The 19,122-nt window shown below is 37.1% G+C and overlaps 2 protein-coding genes and 1 non-coding gene across 4 annotated transcripts; all 3 read right to left on the reverse strand.

The window, feature by feature from the left end:
• Positions 1 to 8,320: 8,320 nt before the first annotated feature.
• On the reverse strand, positions 8,321 to 11,651 carry LOC112789343 (putative disease resistance RPP13-like protein 3). Its single transcript, XM_072232333.1, has 2 exons — positions 8,886 to 11,651; positions 8,321 to 8,800 (listed from the first exon to the last, which is right to left on the reverse strand). Exons 1-2 carry the CDS (start codon positions 11,080 to 11,082, stop codon positions 8,763 to 8,765), a joined length of 2,235 nt encoding a protein of 744 aa, XP_072088434.1. The 5' UTR covers positions 11,083 to 11,651; the 3' UTR covers positions 8,321 to 8,762.
• A 1,569-nt stretch (positions 11,652 to 13,220) lies between these two features.
• LOC112789345 (disease resistance protein RPP13) lies at positions 13,221 to 16,518 on the reverse strand. Of its 2 annotated transcripts, XM_072232334.1 has the most exons (2): positions 14,594 to 16,518; positions 13,221 to 14,438 (listed from the first exon to the last, which is right to left on the reverse strand). In XM_072232334.1, the coding sequence occupies exons 1-2, from the start codon at positions 16,265 to 16,267 to the stop codon at positions 14,343 to 14,345; spliced, it is 1,770 nt and encodes a 589-aa protein (XP_072088435.1). In that variant the 5' UTR covers positions 16,268 to 16,518; the 3' UTR covers positions 13,221 to 14,342. The 2 variants fall into 2 exon arrangements, with proteins under 2 accessions (XP_072088435.1, XP_025686975.1); XM_025831190.3 differs by having other exon boundaries at positions 13,221 to 16,518.
• Positions 16,519 to 18,938: 2,420 nt separating this feature from the next.
• Positions 18,939 to 19,022, reverse strand: LOC112793598 (small nucleolar RNA snoR117). The gene has a single exon (XR_003198297.1). It is a non-coding gene; the product is annotated as a small nucleolar RNA snoR117 (small nucleolar RNA).
• Between the last annotated feature and the right edge of the window lie 100 nt (positions 19,023 to 19,122).

The raw sequence follows: 19,122 nt of genomic DNA on the forward strand, positions 1-19,122 counted from the left end.
ATGGTTCATGGCAGATTTGAAACGATGGGGGTTATAGTCTGAGTGAGATGTCATGAAGTGTGATTTGTGAGCAAAGGGATCAATTTCTGGTTCGCTAATAGATTTGAGAGGGTAATGAGGGTTACCTCTTTGTGAATGCACAGGAACAGACCTTGACTTAGGTTTTGTAGGCTCAGGAACAGGTTCTTCAACAGCAGGACGCTTACCCTTGGATGAACTCGGTTTTGTGGTACTTGGTTTGGATGGCGTTGCCTTCGATGGTGCCGTCGGTTTGGCAGGAGCAGGATATCTTGGAGTGTTCTTGGTCCGAGCCATGGGGTCACAGCGAGGAGGAGAGGTAGGAGGAGAAGGTGAGGGAGTGAAGGTGGTGTCTTGAGAACGGGTTGATGGTCTAGGAAAACCTGGAAGTTTATGGATTTTCTCACGAGGTGCTCTTTTGGCAATAACTTTCTTCCTCATTTTGGTTAAATTGATGCTTTTGATGGAAGAGAGATAGTGGTGTGAGAGGGAAGAAATCGAAGGGTTGAGGAGAAGTTATGGAGGGAAGAGAGGGAGTGTTGGTAACCGTACCCAAAAGCAAATTTCCAAAACCATGCAACTGCGTCACCATTTGAAAAGACTTGAAAAGACATGACCTCATAAAAGAAAGATTTGATTTTATTTAAAATTTAATTTTAAATTTTCAAAAATCCTTAAAAATCAAATCACACTGAAAATTCTTTTTGGACAAAAAATAAACACACAGGCCACCAAAATTTTAACAAAAATTTGTAACATTCATGTTTGGGCCTTGAAGTGATTTGGATTTAATGAAACACATTTGGACCACTCTTGATCTGAAATTTGAAGTTGGCCCAGATTGAGTTTTACTTGAAACAAGCCCAGATTACGTTGTCTTGAAGAAAGCTTTCATAGCCTGCCCAGAATTGTCTCATGCCTGTTTATGAGACAAAAAGCTCCAGCAAATACATCAGTAATTTTTAAACAAAGAGTCATAACTCAAAATTCCTAGATAAGTCCTAAGCATGCAGAATCTGTCCTCAGCTAATGGTTTAGTAAAAATATCTGCTAATTGCTCCTCTGATTTAACAAATTGAATGCAAATATCCCCCTTTTGGACATGTTCTCTTATTGAGTGAAATTTCACTTCAATATGTTTAGTCCTAGAGTGCAAAACTGGATTTTTAGAAATATTAATGGCACTCATATTATCACACAACAAGGGAATATTTTCAGCATCTGATTTGTAATCAGCTAGCTGTGTTTTTAACCATAAAAGCTGAGAACAACAAGAAGAAGCAGCTATATACTCAGCCTCTGCAGTGGATAGGGCCACTGTTGGTTGCTTCTTACTTGACCAAACATTTAAGGACTTTCCAGGGAAGCAACATAAACCAGAAGTGCTCCTTCTATCAACTTTGTCACCAGCAAAATCTGCATCACAATAACCAACTGCAGAAAAATCATCAACCTTAGGATACCAAAGACCAAAATTGGATGTGCCATGAACATATCTAATGATTCTTTTAACCGCAGAAAGATGTGACTCCTTAGGTTTGGATTGGAACCTAGAACACAATCCAACACTTTGCACAATATCGGGTCTAGAGGAGGTTAAGTACATAAGAGAACCAATCATTCCTCTATACTTAGTCTCATCAACATCTTTCTCAGTTTCTCCATTATCTAATTTCGAGTTAGGGTGCATGGGAGTTCCCATGGGTTTGGCATTTTTCATACCAAATTTCTTAACTAATTCGTTGGCATACTTCTCTTGATGAATGAAAATACCATTTTCAGTTTGTTTAATCTGTAGCCCAAGGAAAAAATTAAGTTCACCCATCATACTCATGTCAAATTCACTTGTCATGAGCTTTCCAAATTCAGTACAAAGAGATTCATTTGCTGATCCAAAAATAATGTCATCAACATATATTTGGACTAAAATAAAAGAATCATTAGAATTCTTGATAAATAGAGTTGTATCAGTGGTGCCTCTTTGAAAACCATTTTTCAAAAGAAAAGAGCTAAGTCTCTCATACCAAGCTCTAGGAGCTTGTCTTAAACCATAGAGAGCTTTAGACAATTTAAAAACATGATTAGAATGCTCTTTATTTTCAAAACCAGGGGGCTGCTCCACATATACCTCTCTATCTATCACACCATTCAAGAATGCACATTTCACATCCATTTGGTATAATTTAAAACCACAAAATGCAGCATAGGCTAAGAGAAGTCTTATGGCTTCCATTCGGGCAACAGGGGCAAAGGATTCATCAAAGTCTATTCCTTCTTCTTGGTCATATCCTTGTGCCACTAGCCTTGCCTTGTTTCTTGCAATGCAACGATCTTCTCCCAACTTGTTCCAGAATATCCACTTGGTGCCGGTCACTTTCTTTCCACTTGGCCTTGGAACCAACGTCCACACTTGGTTCTTTTCGAACTCAAGAAGCTCATCCTCCATAGCCTTAATCCAAGAGGGGTCACTAAGGGCTTCCTTGACGTTTTGAGGCTCCATTTGAGAAAGGAGGGCAATGTTTGAACCTTCATTTGCCTTTCTAGTGGAAGACCTTGTTTGCACTCCATGAGAGACGTCCCCAATGACAAATTCCTCAGGATAATTCTTCAAGAATCTCCATTCACGAGGTCTGGTGGACTTGGAGGTAGATTCAGTCACCAAGGGATTCCGTGTGCTGCTGTCTGCAGAATTTCCTTCAGATTCATGAGACAAAATGGAATTGTCTCTTGAAATTTCAGAATTTGCTGTTTCCGGTTCAGCTTGTCCAGAATTCTCTTTTCCATGATCTTGAGCAGTTTCATCCTCCTTTTGAGCTTGATTTCCTACATCACAATCTTCCAAAATGCTTTGCACCAAGTTAGTGTCACAAAATGTAACGTGTATGGACTCCTCAATAATTCTATAAACTCTATATGCTTTACTAGTTGTGAAATATCCTACAAACAAACACTCATAAGCCTTTGGATCAAATTTTCCCAAATTTTCTTTGTTATTTAAAACAAAACATTTGCATCCAAAGATGTGCAAGTAATCTAAGTTTGATGGATATCCTTTCCAAAGCTCATAAGGGGTTTTCTTCAAAAATTTCCTTATGATTGTTCTATTTAAAATGTGGCAAGCTGTGTTAATCGCTTCAGCCCAAAGGAATTTTGGAACATTACTCTCACAAAGCATAGCTCTTGTCATCTCTTGAATGCTTCTATTTCTTCTTTCCACAACACCATTTTGTTGTGGTGTTCTTGGACAAGAGAAGTTGTGAGATATTCCAAATTCCTCACAAAAGGATTCAAATAAATTATTTTCAAATTCAGTTCCATGATCACTTCTTATAGAAGAGATTTTCAAATCCTTTTCATTTTGAATTTTCTTGCAAAAAGGTTCAAAGGCCGAAAAGGCTTCATTTTTATGTGCAAGAAATAAAATCCAACCAAACCTAGTGTAGTCATCCACAATTACTAAACCATAATGTTTACCACCTAGGCTTTGAGTTCTTGTTGGACCAAATAAATCAATGTGTAGCAACTCAAGTGGTCTTTTAGTAGAGATGTCTTCCTTTGGTTTAAAAGAACTTTTTGTTTGTTTTCCCATTTGGCAAGCATCATAAGTGATGTCTTTGTCAAACTTTATCAAAGGAATACCTCTTACTAATTCTTTCTTTACAAGTTTGTTTATTTGAAACATACTTGCATGGCCCAATCTCTTGTGCCACAACCACTTTTCAGATTCTTTAGAGTGAAGACAAGCTACATTTTGATCTTTTAGTTCATCAAGAGTAAGTCCATACATATTATTGAAACGCTTGGCAACAAACATCACTTCATTTGTTTTTTCATTAACAACACAGCATTCAAGTCTTTTGAAAATAACTAAATATCCTAAATCACACAGCTGGCTAATACTCAAAAGATTGTGCTTTAAACCACAAACTAAAAGCACATCATCAATGAAAGTAGATTGCTCATTACCTACTTTTCCAATTGCAATGATTTTACCTTTGCCATCATCTCCAAAGGTCACAAAACATCTGTCATACTTATTTAGTTTGATGAAGTAGGTTGACCTTCCAGTCATGTGCCTTGAACATCCACTATCCATGTACCACATGTCCTTTTTGTTCTTGGATGCTAGGCAAATCTGCATGATGAGTTTCAAGTAGCCTTAGGTATCCAAATTAATTTGGATCCTTTGAAGTTAATCCATCTTGGTTGCCCAAGTGCATTGAAATCACAAACAACATTGTAGACCTTGTTTCCTACAACTCTTTTTTCAATGAAGCATTGTGCATATGAGTGACCAAATTTTTTGCAATTAACACAATGATTTTCTGGTGTGTGTCGCTGAAACTTGGGTGAGTTAAATTGCTTGAAGTGATTAAATGGTTGAAATTTTCCGGTTTTTTTGGGAGACACATTTCCTTTAACAAATCGATTTTTGTTATAATTGTTCCTCTTTACAAAACTGTTTTCACCAGAATTTTTAGAGCTCTTTGGATTTTTCGAAAATGAGGTTTTGTTATAGAAAATTGGTTTCTTAAAAGCAGCCTCATTTTTCGAAATATAACCCAGACCTGGCCGGTTTGAACTCGGACCAGTTCTTGGTGAAATTTCAGCTTCATTAGAGTATTCTTCATCAAATTTTTTTTCACAAGTTGAAACATATCCGATACCTGATTTATTTGGTATGGATTTGGTATTTGATGAAGAGGCCACAAATTTCATAGAGGAAGGGTTGGAAACAGCATCTTCCTTGGCTATGTAGCCTAAACCAGATTTTTCAAACAATGGTCTTTGACTTGCAAGTAATTTGTCCAAGTTACTAGAGCCTTGAGCAAATTTTGCCAAGTCACCATTCAGCCTTTTAATCATATCATTTAATCTTTCATTTTCAGCAATTAACTCATGAGAAGAATCCACAGTGTACTTTCCTTTTAATTTTTCAAGTTCAGATTTTAAAAATCTGTTTTCTTCAATGATGTCCAAAGCACATTCAGTTTCCTTTACTTTTTCTTTTAAAAAATCATTTTCAGCTCTTAACACATCTCTTTCAGATTTACATTCCTTGTATTTATCAAGCAGTTTTGATGTGTTTAAAGTAAGATCATCAATAATAGCATGCAAGTCCTCAATGGTCAAATCATAATAATTTACCTCATCAAGATTGTTGTTTCCAGCCATGAAACAGTCTTTGTCATCTCCTTCAGATTCTTCTTCTTCATTTGAGTCATTCTCAAGATCTTCCCAAGCTGCCATGAGTACTCTCTTCCTTTCCTTCTTTCCTTTGTCTTCCTTTTTGAGCTTTGGACAGTTTGATTTGTAGTGTCCAGCCTCCTTGCAATGATGACACGTCACTTTGCTCAAGTCTATTTTGTGCTCCTTTGAACTCGAACCTTTGTATTTGCCCTTGCTCTTCATCATTCTTCTAAATCTCCTAGCAAAAAACAAAAGCTCGTCATCTGAAATACCATCACTAGACTCACTCTCTTTTGGTTCTATTTGTGACTTGAGGGCTATTCCCTTTTTCTTTGAGTCTGTGTTTGTGTGTGTGGCTTCATAGGCAAGGAGTTTTCCTCTCAGCTCATCATAGGTTATGGGACTTATGTTGTTACTCTCGGTTAGGACAGTGGCAGTGTTTTCCCACTCTTTTGTGAGGCTTCTAAGGAGTTTTCTCACCAAGGTTTGTTCTGCATAGTTTGTACCCATAGTATCAAGGTTGTTGATTATGATTGAGAATCTCTCAAAGGCTTCATCAATGCTTTCTCCATCCTTCATGCTAAACATCTCGTACTCTTTTCGCAGCATATCAATCCTCATTTCTTTGACTTGTTTGGTGCCTTCATGTGTAACCTGGAGTTTTTCCCAGATTTCTTTAGCTGTCTTGCATCTAGACACCTTCCGGTACTCTTCAAAGCTGATAGCACAGTGAAGAAGGTTGATTGCTTTAGCGTTCAGCTCTATCTTCTTCTTATCATCTTCATTCCATTCAGCTTCTTCTTTTGGAGTCACCACTCCATCAGCACTTATTTTTGTTGGGATCTTTGGACCGCTCACAACGATCTTCCATAAGTTGTAGTCAATGGATTGGATGAAGATCCTTATCCTTTCTTTCCAGTAGGAATAGTTCTTCCCGTTGAAGAAAGGTGGCCGGTTGTTTGACTGGCCTTCAGTGAGGGTGTAAGCAACTGTGGTTGTGCCTAAGTTGTTCGCCATTGGATCTTTTCTCCAAGCGGTGAAGCTTGATTCTTGAGACCTTAGCTCTGATACCAATTGAAGGTTGTGGTAGGCTTAGAGAAGGGGGGGTTGAATCTATGCCTTCCTTTTAAGTTGCTGTTATTACCCTTTTAAATAACTTTGCAGTTTTGATTCTGTTTGAACTCAGCAGCGGAAATTTATGAGACAATTTATTTTTGTCTCATGAATGTCAGAAAACAGAACACAGCAGAGAAGAGAAAAGCTAACACCAGCAAGTATCCTGGTTCGGTTGCCTTGTGCTATGCAACCTACATCCAGTCTCCTCCACAACTATGGAAGAATTTCACTATAGTTAACAGTATTACATACACCAATAACACAGGATTAACCCAATCCTATCACACTCAAGTTCTAACCTAACTTGACATTGGCTATGCTAATACCTAACTATACCTCTTAGTGCTAACCCAACTAAGAAAGGGACACCTTACAGGTACAAGACACAAGACACAATCACACCTAAAGAAATCAGAAAACAACTCTAGGCTTTTCTCTCAAGTGTATCTCTCAGCCTTTTTCAGTTATGGCTTTTTCTCAAGCTTTCTCACACTGCCTTTTCTCTCAAGAAATTACAAAAAGATAAGCTTTGAAAAGTACATTACAATCAGTAAAAACATGAAGGAGATTGACTTCATCAACAGCCTCTGTGCTATGCAAAAAACCAGATAAGCAAGCCTCTGATTCAGTTCTTCATACTGGCGGAATGCACCTTTGATTTAGGTTACACTGTCCAGTTAGTTGAACTTCTTCAAAGAGCTCTTCTCAGAACAAAACTTTCAAACTCTGGTTTTCTCTCTTCTGTTCTGAATGAACAGAAAAACTTCTTTTAACTCCTTGCATGTTGCTGGGTCCTTCTTCCAAGGTTAACATCTTGAGCCTTGAGCTTCACCAACCACAGATTCACTTTTTCTCCTTAATCCTCAGAGTAGAAACTTTCCCTCTGACTTCCTCATCTTGACCGAAAGCCACAAAGCAGTAACCATAGAAATCTTCTCATGGTCAACTTGATCTTAGCCATAGAAAAGCTACTTGGTCCCCAAGTATCACTTGTGACCGTAGATGTAAAACAGAATAGGGCAGAGAACCACTTTTTCTTGAATGCCATTTTCGGATATAGCAGAGAGTTGAGAAGAAGAGAAGAAGATTTGATGCAAGCAAAATGAGATGGATTACCTTTGACCTAAGCTTGATTTGGTTTGGATTTTCTGATTAGATTTCTGTGTGTCAAGCTTTAACCTTTCTCTCTTTTGCTTCTTTGGTGTTTAGTTTGGTGAAGAAGCTCTTTCTCTTTCTTACTTTTCTGAATGTTTGATTTGACTTGATTTGAGAGGAGGGGAACGTTGCTTTGGTTGGAGCAATATGGTGGGAATTGAAAATCAAATCGGGCTTGGATCGGTTTGGTTCATGTAACCCGTTTGGCCCATCTGATTTCTTTGGCTTCTATCTTTTGTTTTTGTTTGGGCTTTACCCATCAGCCTTGCTATATTGTCTTTATACCATTTTGGGCTGCTTGAATGAATTTAGCCTGCAACATGAAATAAATAGTTAGTAATATGCCATTAAAATTTGATCAATACTAATTATTTATTTTGCCGAAAAATAATGTTTGTCATCACTAATTAATTTAGTTAATTTCTTAACTCAACACGGAGTGAGAGCGATTTGTATAAATTTAGAAGACATAGAAATTGAAATTGAGAAGGGAGTCGAAGAGACCGGATAGCTGTTTGGTGGGATCCCTCATTTTCCAAATAAATATATAAAACCATTAATGTGCTTCTATCAATCATTTTAATCTTTTCAAAGAGATTATTTTAATGGCAAGTATTGGAGCTTTTATGAGTATAAAGTTTGAACTTTCTTGCAATAGAGCATATACTAGAAATAAAATCATCTATATATATTTTTGGTACTGTATTCTATTGACAAGTGATATGACTACAAGGAAAAAAAACCAAGGGAGATTTTATCGTTGGTTTTAATATGCAGTAGAAGTGCAGAGAATATTCAAGCGATTATCAAAAGAAAGTGATAAGCAAAAGGACCAAAACCAGATGGAACAGCGATGATATGATATATTAACACAAATAACTCCAATTGACTCACAAGTCACAACTGGTGCCGTTGTCAAGCCTGAAAACATTAGCATGACTCTGCTAATGAAACTGAATAGCAATACTTGTCCTGAAGAATAATGATTCAGTGGTGATAAAGTATGAAGAACTTAGAGTACATATATTTTGAGCAAAACTCAACAACTCTAGTCTCTAAATTCTATAGTAGAAACTTTTCGATTACAAGCTCACATCCATCCTTCATTTCCAACTTTTCTAGCGCAAGAGACAATGCTTGGGAGGATGTCACAACTTTTACTTGTCTCAGGCAAGTCAAAGACCACAGTTCATGTGGGAGATCGTCCAATCTTTCACAGTATCTGATAAGCAGAGTTTGAAGGCATGGCATTGCACCATTGCCTAATTTCCAGTTATCAACATTCAGCCACTCCATCTCAAAAACATGGAGCTGTGGGAAACTGTTTGCAGTGCAATTAATATCAAAGAAAATATCAAATGCAAATGATCCAGACAATCTCAAATGTCTAAGTCTAGTAAGATTACCAATGGCATTCATCCCATCATCACTCATGAAGCTAATTTCTGTCAACGTTAATTTTGTAATGCATGGAGGAAATGCAATATCACACGTTGCAATGTCGAAAGCTTTGAGAACTTTTAATGTGCTCAGATTTGACAACTGCTGCAGGCTCTGTAATAATTCAATTGGCTTGACCCCGACGTGCCATTCCATGTGCTTGTAGTTTAAGGGAAATCGGCGCCGTGCATTCTTCCATTTAATGGAAATTTGTAACTTGTTTAGATGAATTAAACGTTGTAGGCTTGACAACAACTCATGCACATTATTTTTCTGGACTGAGGATATGTGCAAACCCAACTTTCGTAGCTTGGGAAAACTTCCTTTCTCTAACATGTGTGCAATCTGTCTATTGAATTTAATGTAGTACATGCTTTCAAGATTCCACATAACTTGATCACCTGCTTTTGAACCATGGTGGCCATGTAGGATGATGCTTCCATTAGTATTCAAATGCCTAAGCTGTTTCATGTTCCATAATCCACTGGCCAAATATGTTGAAAAGATCACCTCAAAAAAACTGTATATGTCCAAAGTTTGTAAATTTTGAAGTGTGCATATAGAATCCGGAACCTTGAAGGAACCTCTTTCTGGGCGTATTCTTAAATACCTTAAATGAATAAATAAGCCCAAGTTGGAAGGGACTTTGCGGACACAGTTTTCTCCAAGATCTAATACCCGAACCAATTTGAACAATTTAAAGAGCCATTTCATCTCACTGGGAGTAAAAACATACCTTGTTGGGTCCAGGCAAAACAAAGATCGAACACATGAATGGTCATTGTCGCTTGAAGAAACATAGCGATGCATGCCACATTGGACAGAAAGCCTGCGAGGTTTTGATCTCTCCAAAATGTTATTATTTGTGCAAACCTCGAAAAGCTTGTCCTCTTTGCTCTCAGATATGCAAAGATCTCGAAGAAGATCATGGATGCAACATGCCTTCACATCTCCATTAACATTTACTCGCGATGCTTGAACCAAGCTACGATCAATGAGCTCACACAAGTAATCTTCAGCAACATCCTCTGCATCTCTGGTCCCAGTTTGTCGAATAAATCCCTCAGCCACCCATTTTTGCAGCAATGACCTTACAGGTATCTCAAAATCTTCAGGGTAGATCCCGAAATACAGAAAGCACGGCTTTAGTCTTGTAGGCAAGTTGTCGTAGCTGAGTTTGAGTACAATGTCCTTGACTTGGGTCTTATCTTGAGTAAGATACCAGTTGACATGTCCCACAACTTTGGACCATTCCTTGTGTGACTTCCCCTTCTTTGCAAGTAACCCTGCCAAAACAACAATGGAGAGTGGCAAACCGCCACAACTTTTGACCATTTGTTTTCCAAGATGCTCTATATCAGAAGGACACTCTTCTCCTCGGAACACTTTCCTGGAAAAGAGTTCCCAACTTTCATCATCCCCGAGGAATTGAAGGTAATAAGGAGGACATGGACTTGTATGGGATGCCACCTCTTTCAAACGACTAGTAATTAATATTTTACTACCATTTTTGTTGTTTGGAAAAGCATCTTGTATCTCATCCCAATCTTGAGTCTTCCAGAGGTCATCAAGGACTACCAGATACCTTTTCATGGTCAAGAAATCTCGCACCTTGAGCTTTAGGTCATCCACATCCAAGCTAGAGAGATCACCTGATTTCTCTGTTCCCTTTTGTTTCTTTCCCTTCTTTTTCCTCCCATGCTCGTGTTCAAGGTTAGGCATCAAAGACTTGATAAGGCTAATCAAGAGGTCCTTAACTCTGCAGTCATTTGACACATAAACCCATGTACGACATTTGAAATATGGCTTCAACTCACCGCTGTTATAGACCTTCCGGGCAAGGGTGGTTTTGCCCAAGCCACCCATACCGATGATGGAGACAACATTGCTTTGGGAACTCTCTTCCTTAAGCAGCTGGATGACTGCCTTGGATTCACGAACAAAACCAACTACATCATGTTCTTCCACAATTCTTCTCTTCTTGTGCATCAACAGAACCCTCTCCTCCTCTTCTCTTGTTGACGTTGATGATCCACTTTCTTGTGGGACGACATCGGTGAGCTTGATCTTGTTATCTCTTATATCATTGACAGTGGCTTTGATGCTGTCTATTTTCTCAGCCACATCATGGAGCAACTTTGCATGCTCAAGACCATGAAGCATCCTCCCCAGCTTGGTTCTACGCTTGTGTATAGCCACGTTGACAACAAAGGTGTCGATGACATCCTCAGCTTCATGTGCAACATCTCTGATCTGGCGAAGAACTTCTTTCTCTATTCCTTTCTTGGTTTTCCTTCAGAGGTTTGGAGATGCTCGTTCATCATGTTGAGCACACTTTGAAGGGATCTAACCCTGTCATCCACACCACAGAGCAGACTGGCTTCGCGTGCTAGCAATTGGGACAAGTTATCAAGGACAAAGGAAATCACAGTATCTGCCATTATAAACAGATGGATTTGTGGTTAGAAATTGAACTGATGATGCTCAATGTAGGAAACTGATATTTGATGTTTGTTGAGGACATAAGAGTGTTAAGATTGGAGTTGGGAGAAACAATAATGCATTCGTTAATTATTTTAGGACAGCTGTTTGTGTCTTTTGGAAAGTTGCATAGTTGGATTCTTTGTCTTCTCCTCATTGACTCTGCGTCAACCATACAAAACGTTAAGGTGTATTATTGCATCTTCTAAAAAAGATGTTGTTTCCAATTTATTTACTACAGTACTACATATTTTATTGTCTCTTCTTTTTGCCTCTGAGATTTACTATTTTTCTATTAATTTCTTTAACCACACACTCTACAACGATAACCTGCAGTAGTTTGAATTGTACACAAATGTACAGTTGAACTCTTGTGTACACTTCATTACTATTTCTTTATAAAGAAAGATTGATTTGTTTAAATTGACATAACAGGAGTAGGATAATGCCACTTACTTTTCAAATAGCCACGGTATATTTGTGTATAAATATATTTATTATTTAATTATGTTTAATGTGTATTTTATATAGGTGGCTAATTTAGTAATTATTTTTTGTATACATGTAATATTTCAAAAAAACTTTGGCAGAGCCTAGTAGTAGTGAATATTTGTGATTTTACATTTCTAAATGCTTGAATAATGTATGTATGTTGATAAATTCTAATTAATATATAATCGAAGAAAACTACATAACTTATATTATATATCATGTATGTCCTATCATTTTAAAGCTTCAGTGCATCTACATGTTTGAGTACATGCCATTGTCAGTATCAATGTTAATATCGATTTTATTTCTTCACAGGTTGAACATAGCTTAGCCCAAAAATGCGTTACTCTGAATTCATAGAGAGAAATAAGAATACCCAACTTGAGATGACATGGAGCACACACATGCAGCAAGAGTTCTTTGGTCCGTTCATAATAATTCCCTGAATCAGTTGACATCATAACCATGAAGATATCTGTTATTTTTTCAATGAAAACTACTCGTAGGACTATGGATGAGAAGTAGCAATGTCACAAATCTATGCTACAACCATAGTTAATTATAGTGAAACCTTATTATGGAATAGGTCGTGACATTTATCAAGCGGACAAGTACAAACAAATGATTATTTGTCACAAATATTAAATTCAGACAGTAAAATTAAACTTTTTGTAGTCACGTTATTATGTTGAATAAATTCACAGTCTTCATATATAAGAATATTATTATAATATGCTGAAATTATTAAAACAGAGCTCCCATTTCAATTTAACAAGTCACAAGTGTGTACAAATACTTGTAGATTTCTGTAACAAAATAGAAAGGATGCAATGAAGTTAGCTTTTGGCTACCCCATAGCACTCCCGTTATTATTTGGAACAATTGAAATTTAATAACAATACTGGTGCTTGTCCTAAATGACTGAGAAGATTAAATGCATGAAGAATTTATAATACATATAGGGTGTGTGTGGTTCAAGTATTACTTTGTTACTAAAATTCCACTTCCATGGGAATCAAATATACCCAGGGAGAAGGTGGGAATTGAAATGATGGTATTTTGATTCTTTAAAATCAAACTTGTTTAAAAATAGCTTTTCAAATTTTGAACCAAACATGAGAATATGATATTCCCTTCTTAAAATTCTTAGGAATTATTTATGATTCCCCCAACCACACACACCCATATTTTTATTCAAAATCTCAACAAGCTCTAATTACTTACTGATTATGAGCACACACCCCTCTTTGTTTTACCAAAGACCATAGATCATTTCAAAGACAGGTCGACATCTCACATCTATCAACAGGCAGCCTTTGAAGGCATGGTGCAGCAAAGAAAAACTTATACTAGTAATACATTAAAATTGAACTCTTGATTTTCAAAAATAAAATCACAAAGTTGAAAGCAGTACATCAAACCTATGATTTTCAGTGGATGAAATGTTCCAAGAATTTATAATACATATATTATTGATTCAAACACACACCCCCACAAAAAAAAAAAAGAGTAAAAGAAAAGTGATTCAAACACAAAATCTCTAGTTCTAAATTCCATAGAAATAGGAATTACCCTCTCTGATTACGAGCTCACACCCATCCTTCATTTCAATATCTTTTAGTCTGAGAGACAATGCTTCAGAGGGTAGCAAAACATGCACTTGTCTCAGGGCACTCAAAGACCACAATTCATTTGGGAGATCATCCAACTGTCGACAAGATTCGATCAGCAAGTGCTCAAGGTATGGCATTGCACCATTGGCTAATTTCCAGTTACCAACATTCAACTTTTTCATCTCAAACACCTGCAGTTGTGGGAACCCGTTACTTGAAGAACAATTAATCTCAAAGGAATCATTTGAATAATATCCCCCATATAATCTCAAAATTCGAAGTCTAGTGAGACTTCCCATGGCATTCATCCCATCCTCATTCATGCAAGTGATGCCTGACAGAGTTAGCTTTGTAATGCATGGAGGAAATGCAACAGGACATGTTGGAAGGTCCCAAGCATTGATAATTTTCAATGAACTCAGACTAGTTAACTGTTGCAGGCTTTGTAACAGTTCATGTGGCTTGCATCCAATGTGCCATTCCATGTGGTTCCTTGCGGATGAATGCACTTCTGACTTCTTCCATTGGAAGGAAACTCGTAACTTATTCAGATGACTTAATTGTTGTAGGATTGGCAACAGTGTGTGCAGTTCCCCCTTCTTGCCTGAGGAGATTAGCAAACCCAACTTTTGAAGCTTTGGAAAGCTTCCTTTCTCAAATAGATATGCTACTTGCCTATTGAGTGCAATGGAAGAGATGGTTTGAAGATTCCACATAACTTCAGCAACTGCTCTTGAATGATGGTTGCCACGTAGCAATATGGGCCTAACTGTATGCAAGTGCCTTAGTTGTTTTAGTTTCCATGGTCCATTGGGGAAAGAAATCAAGACAACCATCCTACAAGGCCCTGCTATGTCCAGTGTCTGTAGATTCTGAAGCATGCATATAGAATTTGGAATGATGCGGGTATGTTGCGAGTATATTCTTAGATACCTTAAATGGATAAATAAACTCAAATTAGAAGGGACCTTTAGACAATGGTTGCTGCCCAAATCTAATACTCGAACAGATTTGAAGGATTTGAAAAGCCGTTTCCAGTTGCTTGGAGTAAAATGATAATCTTGGTTAAAGCAAAACATAGAACGTACAACTGAATGGTCGTTGTTGCTTGAAGAAACATAGTGAGGCACATTGCAATGAAGAGATAGCCTGTGAGGTTGTCTTCTTGCCAAAATGTTATTATCCATGCAAATTTCAAAAAGCTTGTCTTCTTTGCTCTCAGAAATGCACAGATCTCGAAGAAGATCATGGATGCGACATGTTTTGACACCTCCACTAAAACTCTTGATTTGTGCTACTTGAACCAAACTACGTTCAATGAGCTCATACAAATAATCTTCAGCAACTTCCTCAGGATATCTGGTCCCAGATTGTTGTATAAATCCCTCAGCAACCCATAGTTCAAGCAGTTGCCTAACAGGTATCTCATAGTCTTCAGGGAAGATCCCAAGATACAGGAAACATGGTTTTAATCTTCTGGGCAAGTTGTCGTAACTGAGTTTGAGTACGATGTCCTTGACTTGGGTTTCATCTTGAGTGAGATACCAATTAACATGTCCTACCACTTTGGACCATTCTCGGTATGACTTCTCCTTATGTGCAAGAAGCCCTGCCAAAACAACAAGGGAAAGTGGCAAACCATGACAACTTTTGACTATTTGTTTGCCTAGATCCTCTAGATCAAATGGGAGCTCTTCTCCACGAAAAACTCTCTTGGAGAAGAGTTCCCAACTTTCTTCATCAGTAAGTAATTGAAGATAGAAAGGAGGATCTTGGCTAGTGTGGATAGCCACCTCTTTCAAACGACTTGTAATTAGTATTTTACTACCATTATTATTGTTTGGAAAAGCATCTTGTACCTCATCCCAATCTTGAACTTTCCACAAGTCATCAAGGACTAGTAGATACCTCTTCTTCTTCAAGCAGTCCAGCACTATTTGCTTCAGTTCATCCTCGCTTAAAGTGTTAAGGTCTCTTGGTTTTTGTTTGCTCTTTTTCTTTTTTCCCTTCTTTTTGCTACTACACTCATATTCAGGGTTAGGCATCAAACAGTTGAGAATGCCAAGTAGAAGATCCTTAACTCTACAATCATTTGAAACATAAACCCATGCACGACAATTGAAATATGCCTTCACCTCATCGCTGTTATAGACCTTTCGAGCAAGGGTGGTTTTGCCCAACCCACCCATACCAATGATGGAGACAACATTGCTCCTTGATCCCTCTTCACTAAGGAGCTGGATAACTGTCTTGGATTCCCGGACGAAACCAACTACATCATGTTCCTCCACATCTCTTCTCCTCTTGTGCAGCAACTGCATCCTCTCCTCATCTTCTCTTGTCGACGATGATTCACTTTCTTCTTGGAAGACATCATACTTGATCTTGTTCTCACGTATATCACTAAGAGTGGCTTTTATGCTTTCTATTTTCTCAGCAACATCATGAAGCAGCTTTGTGTGGGAAACACCATGGAACATTCTCCGTAGCTTGGATCTCCTCTTGTGCATGGCCACGTTGGCAACGAAGGTGTCGATGGCATCCTCAGCTTCCTGAGCAGCATCTCTGATTTGGTTGGCAACTACTTGCTCCATTTCTTTCTTGTTCCTCTTCCCTTCGAAGCTTTTGAGGAGCACGTTTATAATTTCAAGCTCACTGTGGAGGGATCTGATTCTACCTTCCAAGCCACATAGTAGCTTGGCTTCAGTTGCCAGCAGCTGGGACAAGTTTTCTAGAAGGAAGGAAACCACACCATCTGCCATCACAGGGTTGTTGCGGGTCTAAGTAGAATATTGAGCTTAAAACTTATGATTTAATGAAGGGAAAGTGATGGTAGGTGCTTGATGAGCATTGATTCATTAAAGCATCTACTCCTTCTTTAAATTTCTTATGTGGTTAGATTAGGGCTGGAAGGATCATAGGAAAGAAGCGCACTCAATAATTCAAGACGACTTTTGGAGTCAAGAGAAGAGTAAAGTTCAGTTGCATCTTCCACTAAATTTCTAAGACAAATACTTTACTATATTTACACTTTTTTAATATTTAACTATTGTGGTTGATGTTTTGTCTTGTTTTAGTCATTGACTCTGAGTCAACATAGTTTCATTGCACCTTCAATGGAAAACAAAACGAGAGATACACAAAAAACACAGCCTTTAGAGTCAAACGAAAAGCCCTGCTGTTATTTTCACAATGGTAAGTGGGAACTTCATTTTCTGTTACAAACAGATGACAAATTAAAGAATAATTATTTTGATAAAACCTGAAGCAGAATATTACCTAAAATGGGAAACAATGAAAATGAGTCTCATACTTAAATTGATCCTCCCAGTGAGGCCATTCACAGCTCAAACCCGAGTCTGGCTAAGTGACATTGAACTAGTTTATTATATACAGACATAACAATACAGAGTTCTAAAATAGCAATAGTGGGAATTTGAGAACTTACAAGTTACAAAAGGTTGGTGCTACAGTTCCTGTTCCTGTTCCTTTACTAATAATAATAATAATAAATACACATTCTTGTTAATTGTCACTCTATAACCAACATTTTCCTTTACTAGAAAGTAGAAACTCCTATATTGTTATGTTATATTATCTTTTTTAATATATATTATTTTAAAGTTATTTTCAAAACAAATTATCTTTTTTGTTCATTATGAATAAAGGATAATGAAAAAGAGGATAATTTAGACAAATTACATAAGAGGAGAGTGAGGAAAGACATTAATTTTGGGAGTGACAATATCACTCTCCAATCATTTCACCTCCACTAATCTTACTCATGTAAATATGTAATCATGTTTTTATTTTAACGCCTTTCAGCTACACTCCCATGAATGCAACACAGAACTCAAGGTGCTGCTTCTTATTCAATGGCAAAAATACATAAACAAACCCAAAGCAGGGACAGACAGAAATCAATCTTTGTAAGAACAACCCTTTTATGTGGATTGTGTCTGCACTTGGATTGCAAAGCCCAATGGATAATAAATTGGTAGAATTGTAGATTTTAGTTTGGAGACTAAATTCTGTTAGAAACAAAAAAAGGATAAAGGAACGCAGAAGTCTCCCAATTCTGTAAGCACCAATGGCAGTGTTTTACAACTCACAAGCATGGATGATTGGTGAATGATGAGGAATCTGCATTGCTTCATCATGTGACCAAATGATATTCTGAATTTTATTAAGTACAAGAGAGGGGTTTCAAGTGCCCTATTGCATTTGCTTGTATTAAGCGTTATTGTATACCTTAACTAATTAATTTTGAGTCTTTTAGGTAACGTTGAAAATTGACATATGCACTATAAGGGATGAAGGTTAAATGCTAGCTCTACTTAACTAATTAAGTTGTAAAAGGTGTAACTGCATTCAGAGATTCAATATTATTGTGTAGATCAGTATTATTGTGTAAGCTAATAATACATACATCCAGAGATTCAATTCCTTTCCTATATTCAGTTTCCATTCTCTTTCTTTCCCTATATTCAGTTTCCATTCTCTTTTTTCTCTGTCTTTCTTGAGACTCAAGTCATCAAAGATAACTTCCATTAATGCACTAGCAAAAGTTGAACTAATTGGTACTTGATTGCCTTATCTCTGATTAGTAGTAAAGTTTATTCTGTCAGTAGAGTACATGAAAGAGTTTAAAGTCCGCCAGTGCATTGCTATCGCCCATCAGATTCAGATTACTTCATAGTTGCTGTCATGAGGCATGCTCATATTCATAACATTATAATTTATAGTTCATTTTAATAGTTTAAATAAGCTAGTTGTGGTATATTAACGGTCTTCTGATAAAAAAAATTTCCCAAAGTATTTAAAAGAAAAATAAATACCGCATTTAACGCTGACAATTATTTCGAAAAGACAACGAGACCTAAAAAATAATACCAAATCCGGCCCCTAATTTTTTTTGGGATTGATTAGTAACTTCGATTTTTTCAGGTACAGGGACCTCATTGTCCTTTCGAAATAATTGCCGGATTAAATTTTTTTTAGTAAGGACCTTGTTGTCTTTTGAGATAATTATTTATCAAGACTATTTTGGGTTTTATTCATAAAAGGAAAGACATGAGCTTTCCAAACAAAAGGTCCTAGTTTTGATGATTTATTTTCGAGAGAGACAGTGGATTTGGAAAGTGTAGGAACATCAAAATGCGCATAAGCCTGAAGAGAGACCAATGCAATATTATGAGCACCAAATCATTATCGGCAACGTACAGCACTGATAAAGCTACGGAATAAGGCCAATCAGAGACTCTAATTTGTTGCCTTCTTAGATCCAAAAGCTGCTGATAAAAACTTCAATACATAATAAACAAATAAAAATCGGATTTTTTTTCACTTGCTGATAATTAAAAACTGGTCGAAATCACACCGGAAAACTAAAAAATGCCTTTTTCTTTAAATTGATAGCTGAGAAGGTAACGGTGGCCTCAGATCTGAAAGGATTGGTGTATCGATCAGAGAAAGAAATCTCAGATGGTACGGACAAATTGATATGCATCACAGGCCAAAGGTTAAACCATCAAGAGATAAAAAAAAAAACAAAAATCAGAAAATTCGAAAAGCGAAAAAAGGTAGTAAGAGGAAACTAAGCATCAGATTTATCTAT

The sequence above is a fragment of the Arachis hypogaea genome, chromosome 3 (assembly GCF_003086295.3).
Source record: "Arachis hypogaea cultivar Tifrunner chromosome 3, arahy.Tifrunner.gnm2.J5K5, whole genome shotgun sequence".
Taxonomy (NCBI): Eukaryota; Viridiplantae; Streptophyta; class Magnoliopsida; order Fabales; family Fabaceae; genus Arachis; species Arachis hypogaea.

Coding starts and splice junctions, on each gene's coding strand:
- LOC112789345 (XM_025831190.3), bottom strand. CDS start 16,267: ATGGCAGATGGTGTGGTTTCCTTCCTTCTAGAAAACTTGTCCCAGCTG.
- LOC112789343 (XM_072232333.1), bottom strand. CDS start 11,082: ATGCTTCATGGTCTTGAGCATGCAAAGTTGCTCCATGATGTGGCTGAG. Junction 8,801..8,885: donor TGATGGGATGAATGCCATTG/GTAATCTTACTA, acceptor CACTGCAAACAG/TTTCCCACAGCTCCATGTTT.